At 45.9% G+C, this 11,316-nt stretch overlaps 1 protein-coding gene across 1 annotated transcript in view; it reads right to left on the bottom strand.

Moving 5' to 3' along the window:
- The window catches only part of LHFPL2 (lipoma HMGIC fusion partner-like 2), a 15,493-nt gene extending 7,406 nt beyond the window's left edge, over window positions 1-8,087 (bottom strand). Inside the window, exon 1 of the mRNA XM_008948994.1 lies at window positions 7,658-8,087. Within this exon, the coding sequence (XP_008947242.1) occupies window positions 7,658-8,087 (430 nt within the window). The remainder of the gene's footprint in view (window positions 1-7,657) is intronic.
- Between the last annotated feature and the right edge of the window lie 3,229 nt (window positions 8,088-11,316).

Below are 11,316 nucleotides of genomic sequence, written 5' to 3'. Positions count from 1 at the left end.
TGTAAGCTTATGGCTGCGGGGGGAGGGGAGGGCTGCCGGTGGGCAGTGCAGAGAGGCAAGGTCCATCCCTCCAGACCTGCAGTCACTGCACGGGGCTGCAGCTGTACACAGAATTCAGTGTACCTGGGATACCCTGAGAGTAGGAGAATGGATTGTTTATAACCAGGTGATGGCTCAAAACCTGCACAGCTAACCGTTTCCCCTTTAAAACTGCCTCAGGGTCACATAGGAGTAAGCAGTTACAAAAGGAAAAAGCAGTTCCCCAACCACTGCCTTCCCCAAGCTGAGGAAGAGGATAAGATCCTGCTCTTCAACAGTAAATGAATGATACCTTTTGCTTATGCTTCTCTTCCCATGTATCAAGCAAATCAAAGATGCTCTTTCATAACCAAACACATGTACAATTCCATTGGCATCATTGAAGTGGGAGTGTGGAAACATGGAAAGGAATACAGTGCCAGGGACTCAGTAGTGGGAGACCGAACTACTGAGTAGGCCCTGGCATGACTGATGTCATATGCAGGATTTGGGGTTGATTTTTTTTTGACATCAATGTAACCTAACTGCTTGACTTGTCTGTAACGGAGTGTGAGCCTGTAGACTCCTGGTTTTAGGAGAAAGGAGGGTAGGAGAGGAGGGCAAATCCACCATTATTTTTCAGTAATTTTTAGACATGTGGTGAGAGTCCCCGTTAGTTGGGAGGGGAGGAAACGTGGAGCCTCAAAGCCCTGAACTGACACCACTGGCTCTTTGCTGGCCATCGGCCATGTGGGTGCATGCCACCAATATGGAGGCTCCTGTACGGCAGACGCTAACCCTGCAATCAACACAAAGCATCTTACAGGGGAAAACCCAAATGTTTACAAGTTTTCAGCAGTGCAGAGGTAACCGAAGACCCCTGTGCTCACAGGGCCACTGCTCAGTCACAGCCACGAGAGCTGGCCACTTCTCACATTTTACCTTAAAAGCCAATGAAGTAGTGAATGTTTTTAATCTAGGGCAGCCCAACAAAAAGTTTGAAGCTGCTAAATGAGAAGCTCATTTGTGGATGGTAAATTCGGGAGGTTCCTGGGTCAGGGAAAGAAATACCAGGCCGTGTCAATTATTCCGACCATGAAATAAGCAGAGGTGAAGACCCAGCATGTTTCCCACCGCTCACCATGACCTTTTCCACTGCTGAGTGCCATGACCTTCAAACCACCAACTGCTTGTGCTGAATCGGCAGAAAGTGAGTGAAACCCACCACCTCCTGACAGCAGCTCTACAAGGGAGGCTGAAGCAACAGCCTGATTCAGCTTAAGCAAAGAGGTCAAAGGGCTGCAGACCATCTTTTTCATGGCATTACATTTCTGATCCTGCAGCACAAATAAGACCTCAGGGATATGGATGGGAGGAGCTGAAGAGGAACTAAGGGTCAACGAGAAGGAAAAGGAAAAGGTTAATGAAGGAAGGTGAGAACTTTTGGTGGCTTCATGGGTTGTACAGCAGCAGAGTGCAGATCATCTGGGTTGAAGACAGAAGCAAAACTCAAACCCACCAACTTCCTTCACAGACCAAGCACACCAAAGACAGGAGCCAAGCATAAATCTTGAAAGAGCCACTTTCATCTTTTTTTTCTTGCATTTCAGTGAAAACATAGAATTTGTTCCAGTATTTTCCTAGTGTTTGCATCCTGTATACAAACAGCAGCATAAGTCTTGGCTCTGAGGCCTGGAAGCAAAAATCTGACTGCAGGGGAGCCCTGCTACCCTCTCCTTATCCCCCAGCCTCTTGGTGGGCTGCCAGTGCTCTCTTACCCTGAATCGACAGGGCAGGGGTGTGAAGGAGTTCTCAGCACCTCACCTGTGCCAGCAGAGGTGGGGAACCTTGGTGTGCACATATGCCACAGTAGAACACTTCTCAGTGGATAGTGTGAGAGTCTGATGCTGAGCACTGCTTGATGGGAAAAAAATATGCTTGCCAAGAAAATCAGCTGCTGAACTTATCACTAAAAACCTGATTTGTTTGTTTGTTTGTTTATTTTTCTATTCTTTTTACAACATTCTGGCTGGCTGCTGGTTCCCATGTGCCTACCTTGGTAGCACAGGAGATGAGCTGACCACCAAATCTAACAGAACACAGAAAACTTCATTTCTTTGAAGTTACTAAAACTCACCCTCAGGCTCAGTAACAATTTACCACTTGAACTCAATTTTCCTTCCCTGGCATATTCATACACAGCAGTCCCCTTCACTTGAACTTTCAGCAGCCAAGTGTGTATTAGATGTCATGCTGGCATTTGGCCATATAGGTTACATGAAGCACTATACTGCAGACAGCAGAAGTAGTTCAGATCGTCAGGACTTCCATCCCCCCTTCCTCTTTTTTCTTTCTTCCCACCCCAAGAATTCAGAATTCTGGCATCAGAAAAGAAAAAGTCTGAGCTGAATCCAAGAGGAAATATGCTTTTTGAAAAATGCATGCTCTGCATTTTAGAAAGAAAAACAAGAAGCTTCCTTGCCTTCAAGGACAAAACCACTCTCATTCTGCTCTCATACTGTCTGGGCTCTGTGGCCGAGCAACAGCTTCCATCACTCACAGGCAGCAACGTGAGCTCACAAGGTGCTCTCTTCCTTGCTTGGCCTCATGTCCCCTCCACAGCAGATTGCTTCTCCTTGTTTGTTTTCTCCCCTCTCTGACTAAAGTCCTGGCTGACCTCCTACTTCTTCCCCAGCTTCCTCTTCTGTAACTCCCAATGGTCTCCTTACCTTCCAGCATCAAGGAGCGCACAGCCACATGACCCCACGCACCATAAGCCAACCCTGAACAGCCAGATCCTACTTCGTACAACCCCATGAGCAGCTCCAGATCCTCTCTGCCTTCAGATGGATCCCATCATACTGTGCTTGGGCCACCGTCCTCATCACTCAGCCTCCCAAACAGGAATCATGATCAGTAAGATGACACACTCTTAGTGTTGTACAGAGATGTTGTACATCTCTTAGTGCAAGAGATGTACAACAAACTCTTCCAGCAGCACAGACAGACAATGTTAGGGGCAGACACAGCTGTCTTCAGAGTGGGTTTCACCTCTTCATTTGAGAAAATTGTGGCAAAGTTTCCTTGCATTTGAGAGTAAAGTTGGACTCCTGGAACTGGACTATTGCCCAAGTGCTGCAATAGTTTCTGATGCAGGAACCCTCCAACATACTATTGCAGGGTACATAAACAATAATAAAAGGGAAAAAAAGAAGGAATTGTGGAAAGTACAGAAGAATGAATGCAGGAGACTCTGTGAGGTTCCTGAAAGGAGAAAGTACTGTGGAAGTGATTTCACTGCTTGGGACTGAGCAGGAAAGTGCCAGGGGAAAAGAGCCACCTCCCAGAACAAAGCAGGAGTACAAGAGGGAATGCTGGGCAGGAATACAGTAGGGTTGTTAAGTAGAAATGTTAAGGAAACCGCTGGGGTGAGAGAGGGAAGCCCACACCTGCCACATCTGGGCCCAAGGAGACAGGCTCTGACAAAGTGGCCAGGGAAACCTCATGTACCCAGCCCACCTGCAGCAGCCTTTGAAGACACAGACCTCCGCTTCATTTGAGTGGACGTGTGTCTGCTGAAGCCACAATGCCAGCAGCCCAGACTCCTAAGACATGTGACAGCAAAATGCAGCCATGCATTGACCTGGCCAAACCAGAGACACCCCATCACGCATGGCTGGGATGCAGCTGGTCTCCTGACTGATACAAAGCAATTTTTAAACGTTTTGTTTTTTTTTTTTTTTTTCTGTCTTTAGAGAAGAGGAACTATCTTACCCCCTCTTGATAAACCTGCCTGGCAATGCAGCCCTGCTCTGGTGCGGTGAAGCATGAGTTACAGAAACTGAACCCCCAAGCCCAGGTGCCTTTCTGACACAACAGCAGCCTTCCTCCTCTGCTCTCCCCAGAGCCCTCCCAGGCACAGACGGCATGGTCCCTCACAAGGAAACACAGGGCCTGCTCAAGGTTTGCCATTAAAATAATGGTTATGCTGCTGATTTATCTCACGCCTCCTGGAACATGGCCAGGGTGCTGCTGGCAGGTTGTGGCTCACCTGCAAGTCAGGCAGCCACTGGCCACGGGGAAGGGACCATGCCCAGCCAGCCATGGCACCTGGGCTCTGCCCAGCTGTGCTCTTGCAGGTTGAAAATCAAATGCCAAGAAAATTTGTTGCCAGTGAACTTCATAGAGGAACCTGTGTCAGAGGCAGAAGCCGAATGTCTTTTAGGCTCAGTCCTCAGCTCCTCTCCACTCTCCTCTGAGGTCAGGTAATGCTTAGATTACATTATTTAGCACCAAAGTGAAGTAAGTACCCATGCCCAAATAAGGCCTGTGAACACACATATGCAACTATCCTATATACATACCAAGATACGTCAGTAGGAGATCACCCATTATTTACTTTCCATCACTAGATGATTACTGTGAGAATTTACTCTGGATTGGTTCTTATCAGCTACCATATAATAACATGCTGCCTCTTCTCGTCTCTGCATTTCAAGTGATTCACAGACTGTGAGAATAGAATACTTTCCTCCAAAAGAGGAAATTAAAGTCTGCCTTGTCTTCTTTCTGCTGGGTAGTAATTATCTACTTAATTGCAAGGCTCCATGCTTTCCACTCTCTATTGCAAAGAAAAGATGCTTTTCCAGATTAAATGATCCTCAAACATCTCCAAAACCAGGAGATTACTATTACTGATTACTGTTTCTACAGCTCCAGAATGAAAGGTACTGCAGGATGAAAATAAGGGGTAGAAGGTTTCACTCTATAACAAAAGAATTACAGAAGATAAAACAAGATCCACACTTTCTTCCTTTATGGCTTTGTCTTTCTAATTTTCTGGGGGAAAAAAAAAAAAACAAATGTGTATAGCTCCTTCCTGTTGACCCAAGGAAGAGTTTGCATACTTGTTCAAGGGCCGTAACAGAAGGTTCTTTAATTTCACTGTAGGCATCATCCAGATCACAACTAATGTTGCTAGATTGAAAAGATGTATCTGGTATCTGTTACTGTTTTTTTTTCATGATGAATTCCAGGAATAAACTAACTTGTTGTATGTTTTTAATTATATTAAACCTCCACTGCAAAGATACAGAGATTTTAAATGAGATTAAGTCTGCAAGATGCTGAGTTCCTGTAGATGACTCTACCATGGGTGCATCTCATCTTTGAAAATAAGATGTTTGGCATACTTGCAAATATTGGACTGATATAGGCTGGTAAACAAAATTATTTTGTGAATGCTTCTCCTACGCTTATTAAGAACCATAACTGTTCACATTTGAAAGAATGATCTTACACTTAAGATGATTAAGGCAGGGTTGTATCTTGTTCTCTCGTCAGAGAATTAGTCTATGCTGACAATGGTCCTTCTCAAACAACTTGCTTAAGCATTTCCCAAAACTCAGAAACTGAGTCAGTTGAAATTACCAGCTGTGATGTCATAAGGAAAATAATTTCAACTAAGTAAGCAGATGCTGTAATGCAACTGGCATGAAAGTATCAGTGGACCCAATAAAACTAATCTTGAGAAAATTGAGTTGCTAGCCACAAGACAACTGCTCTAAATACTGGCAGACGTACTTCTCATAGCAACGGTTTCAGTAACGTGACCTTTCTATCACCCAGTTTCATGCTGTGTCATTTATCTGAATGTGAGAAGGGAATTGCTTCTACCCTCAGTACAGCTCCAGAAGGCCTGATCTATCCTCTAACATTTAAGAAATGTTTCGTTGATAGTATTGTTCAATTCTTGAGGCCATAAGTTCCATTACAGATACAGCTGGTTAGATAGTACAACATAAAACTGTCTTTACATATATTTTCTCAAAAATACAGTCTCCAGAACAGTATTATAAGATATAAGAACCTACTTCCTGCTAATCTTGATGTTAGACTCAATCTTTTGAGACAGTGTCAGAGTTTTAAGTAAAGTTACCTAAAGCTACCTTTTCAACAGACCAAAGTCTGACATACCATACATCTGCTTACACTCACTCCTAACCAATCTCACCCATACAAATACCTCTCCAACAGGAAAGAAGAAATGTAATCTCTTGAAAAACAGGTTTCATGGATTATTTCTGAAGCACAGGGTAAGAAAGCAAGGAACTAATACCTTCCCATGGCTCAATCTGCACTGCAGAGCTGCTTCTTTGTCACACTGGTTCCAGCAAATTCTGTAAACCAGGAGTTACTGAAGCAAAATTTGTGATTTTTGTCTGAAGGACACTCATCTGCTAATCACCATGTGAACAGAAGCACCTTCAACCAACTTAGGGATCTAATTGTGCCCCAGACACACAAACCTTACATTGTGAGTGGCATGAAATAAGCAGTATACTTTTACACTGGAGTGGAAGATGGTGATAGCCATGGTGCTAGCCCTTCAGGAGGCAGTGTCAGCCAGTCTCTGGCCTATGCTGCTGGCCCCGGAGGGCTGCAGCAGGAAACAAACTCAGTTTTTGCCTACTTCCCCATGTGAGTTTAGAATAAGATTAATTTAGGTCTCATCTAAGCAAACGAAACCAAACCTTTAAGAAGCTGGCTGAACACCTCCTGTCTAGGTACAGCCACCACAGATGTGTTTGGCCACCTCAGTGGAGGCGAGGAGGTGAAATGCCGGAAGCCGGATTCACATTTCGAGCAAACAAGTTCAAACTCCAAAATTCTGTTGCAACAAAACCCATTTTATGAATTGAAAACATCTGTGAACCACCATAGGAGGTGGCCCTGCTCACTCCCTCCCTCCTTGCAGATCTCAGAGGGCTGCCAGAAGCAGGGCAGGAGACCACTCTCCTCCTCCACACGACCACACGCACACAGCACAAAAGATGGAAACCTGACCATGGGACAGGTTCTCCCCACAGCTCACTGGCAAGTACAGAAAGCCAAATACTTCTCTAACTAGGTCTGTCCAGTGTTGGTTTTCTAACAATCTCTGTAATCTCTGTAAAATCCATGGATTTAAGCAGAAACACCAAATCTCTAGAACCAATTCATCTTTTCAGGCAAAGCACAGCTGATACTTGGGACAATAAAAAGCTCACTAGGCTGTGCAACTGCAGCTGAACAAAGCTAGCTAAAGGAAGGGTTTATCGTAAGGTATCGCTTGTCAAGCTCACAGCCTTGAAGGAGGCTGATTAGCATGAAGCTCTGGAGAATTGGGTGTGCAACTGCAGGGTGCTCTTATCCCTGGAGTGGTGTTTGCTCTCACCGCAGCCATGAAACCTTTGAGATTCTGACAGAAATACCTTAGGTCCATGGGAAAATTACTAAAGTAGCAAGAGGGAGACAGACTGCCTTAATGTGAGCATTAACTTTGCTCTCTGCTGGTAACAAAGGAGAGAAGTTTTTGTTACTAGAAGAAATTCAAACATAGGGAAAATCATGAACAACAAACAAAAGCAACACTGGTCAGTTCATTTTGGCACACATCAGGCTGCAATTCTGCTGCCAATGTCAATGTGTTACATGCTGTGCAGCTATAAATTTCAGTTGTGTTTGAATAAACACCAGCCTATAGAACTGCTTGGGTCTGTCTAATGCGGTCCGTCTGTAGACGGGACAGAATCGCTATATTTCTTCAGCTGAATGGCCCCCAAATTAAAATCTTTAGTTGCTCTCAAAGCGCACATACCTGCAATCCCTTGAAGCAGCCCACAGACATTAAAAATGCTTTTCTTCATAATACTCTGCACACACATAGTGAAGACAGACACAAACGCCACAGCACAGAGAATCATGATTCCCATGGCTAGGAAAATAGCCGTTGCCTGCCAGAACCCACTAGCAATCTCACTGAAGTTTTCGGCGTAAGGACCACAAAGCGTGTCGCGTCTAGAAAGCTGCACGTGGGAGATCCTGGTGCAGCGCCCGTAGATGCCCAGTGTCGGATGGTAAGGCTCCTGTGGGCCCCCCGTTCTGTTGTCCCCATCCTCGGAGCTTGAAGGCTTTGCTTTGCCAATCAGCCAGTCTGCGCTCATGAAAGCGATGAGCTCTGCGAAAGCCACCACGATGCTCAGGAGAGTCCACAGCATCGACCGACACGTTACAATGACATGACACATATTGATGCCCAGTGTTTGTGATCAGCGTAGCTGACAGTCTTAAAATCCAGGCAAGAGGGGAAAAAAATGAAATTAAGAAAGAAAAACGGGACTCTAGGAGAATCCCTGTGGCTGCTTTGCCTGCTCTTTCAGCTCCTTCACAAACGCCGAGATGAAATGTCTCAGGAGAAAAAGTGAACAGCCTCAAGTTTTGCAAGCAGTGCAGTCATTTGTTCTCTCTGTTTAGTTCCTCCTTTTTTCTTTCTGGGATGCTGAGTTCTGAAGTACACTTTTCTTTCTTAATATTCATACTGGCACATGATGCTGCAGGCTGGTGGGGGACGGCACAAGGACTGCCCACTGTTTGACATCACACACCTACAAGAAAAAAGAGACACCACATCAGCAAGAAAAACGTCTTCGCTTCCACCCTTACCATGAGCCAAGATCTTGCACAGACCAAGGTGCTGCAAAAGCTCATACACAGGCCGGTCAAACAGAGCCTCCTGGAAACCTCCTGGGTTTGTCCCAAGGCAGTGATTCATCTCCCACTGCCTGGTCGCACTTGCAGGATCTGCTCTGCCCCATCCCGTTGTGGGTGTTTGTCAAGCACTTCGCAAGCAACGGTCTCAGCAACACCCAGAGGTCCCAGCCACTCCTACCACGACGCCCCCCCCCCATCATCTTCCTCCAGTCAAAATTACCAAGGTTGCTGGCAGTTACCCAGCGAAACACTCATACATGTTTAAGCAGCACAGACATGTGGCCCCCTGCCTCCGGTGCAGGGAGGTGTCCCTTCAGGAAGGACGCTGGGCACAGCTCCACGTGCCACGTGCACTTGGGTGCAAGGGGCAATGAAGAAACCTTGTTGTAACCTGCTGTGGTTCTGCTGACTGTGGCCAAGAGGAGGCGAGCAGGGCTGCAGTGGGGCACAGCCCATCCCTCAGGGGCCTGGGCTTTGCAGGAGCGGTGCTCCCTCAGGTTCTGCGTCCAGCTGCACACCAGTGTTCCAGAACGGCAGCCTGCCTGCAGGTGTGTCACACACCTCAGTGCCGGCAGCCTCCAGGGCCTCACGCTGCTGCACTCATGGGTCTGAGGGAAGACACCCCAGCTGCTGCCCAGAGCCCAGTGGGAGAGGTGGCCGCCCAGCCTTGAGCTCCCCACCCCTCTCAACTGTCCCCTCCCACAGTCCTGTGCACACTGGAGCACCAAAGTGCTCCCCAGGGCTTTCCCCATGCCTCAGTGCTGCCTTTCAACAGCCACTGATGATTTTCCCAGAGTTACACTTACCCCAGCACAAGAGGCAAGCAGAGATTTCCAACTCGTATTCCAATACTGGCCTCAAAATAACAAACGGGTCATCGCACATGCCTCTGAGCTTGAACTGAAACTGTGCTGCCTGAAAGCAAGGGTGGGAGCAGGAAATGCCCTCACATTACCCTCTCCATGATGAGAATGTAGCACTTCCAAGTTTTCCTCACAAAAACCAAAATACCGACATGGAACTGGAGGCAAGAGAGTCAAGAATCAGATCCGGACCTAGCTGCTGTGCTGCTGCCAAACACAAAGGGGTCAGTAGATGCCAGAAAAACAGACATCCCCAATTTTATTTTATTTTATTTTTTTTTTTTAGCTTTATCATAGGGTTGGTATTTAATTTCTTATGAGTTTTGAGCCCTATGGTTGGATTTTAGTCCTCCTGAATGCAATTTTTTTTACTTCAACATATTGAGAATTTCATCCAGCAATTTCTACTCTCTCCTATAACAGCTGCAGTGAATCAGCCACAACATTTTAGCCACATTTCTCTTCCTCATCTAGATCTGCAGAGTCCTCTAGTACTAGCAGATATATGGACTTAAGCTGTCTCCATTATTTTGATGTTACAGCACTGTCTTAAAAAAGGCAAAGTATATTAGCTGTCCTTTCAGCCATACTGAGGTAACAGCTCAGCTCATTTTACATTTTTCTGGGAGAAAGCATGAAGTTTTCAAGCAACTTAACATACTGATGACTCAAATGTTATTACACCCTTTGTAATAACAGAGCTGAAGTGTCAGCCTGCCAACAAAAATGTAATTCTCTCACTATTTCCACTTTAAATAACAACTGGAATGTAGGAAATGTTCACTACAAACTTACATTCTTCTGATGTCATATGCATGATTAAAAAGAACTTCATAGAAAATGTCTTTATTTTTTAAAAGAAGTTCCCAAAAGCTCTAGAATCTGTATTTCTGTGAAAGCACCACACCCATGGGGTGCATGAACTCCTCAACTTTGTAACTCCAGGATTTTAGCTGAGGTGCAACGGACATAAGAGTTGAACACCCACCATAGCTGTTACTGCTTATTTGCTGAACATAAAATACTGTTTATTGAGCACAGATGAGAACAAAGTTCATATTTACTTAAGTAGGTGGAAACTCCAGATGAATACTGGCAGCCACAAAAACATAGCACTGATTAAAAATGGGGGATGCTATATTAGAATCAGAAGACCAAACCATGGGGTTCTTTTCCATTTGAAATCCAAGTGCAAGAATAAATTGTAGTAATATTTTAAAACGGCGTATCTCCAGAAAAGGCATTGCATAAGCAAAATAGCCTGTCTAAAGATGATATGGAGGGTGTGCCAAATATCAGGACTTCACTGGAACTTGTACTTCCCTATGTTGCAACACAGGGAAAGCCAGTAAAGCTACTAAGTGTCATGGGTAACTACAGCTCAAAAGACTATACATCACTTTCCAATTAAATCTTCACATTTCTGCTTGTCTGTATTGTGTTTGTACTGTCTGGCCGGGTTTTGGTGGCTGAGGAGGGAGCTACTGGTATGGGCTCCAGTAAGAAGCTTTGAGAACCTCCCCCAGCTCCAAATCATACCTGCCTCTGGCCAAGGCCGAGCTACTCAGAGCCTCCGAGATAACATTTAAGAGGAGAAAACTTGTTGGGTGAGTTCCTTTGTGTTGGGAGCTCTTTTGTCTGGGAGAGGAGTGGGACTAGAGAGAGAACCCTGTGGACACGCAGGTCAGTGAGGAGGGATGGAGGGACACAGACCAGAGCAGCCATTCCCCCTGGGCCCACAGCGAGATGGCAGGCTGAGACCCTGCAGCCCTCAGAGATCAATGGTGGAGCAGAGTGCTGTCTGCAGCCCATGAAGGACCCCAAGGCAGAGCAGGGGACTGCTCCTGAAGAAGGTGGGGGGAAGCCCACACTGGAGCAGCCTGTTGCCAGGAGGACCCCAGCC

The sequence above is a fragment of the Merops nubicus genome, unplaced genomic scaffold (genome assembly GCF_000691845.1).
Source record: "Merops nubicus isolate BGI_N331 unplaced genomic scaffold, ASM69184v1 scaffold22210, whole genome shotgun sequence".
NCBI lineage: Eukaryota > Metazoa > Chordata > Aves > Coraciiformes > Meropidae > Merops > Merops nubicus.
This window is presented reverse-complemented; position numbering and strand designations above follow the sequence as displayed.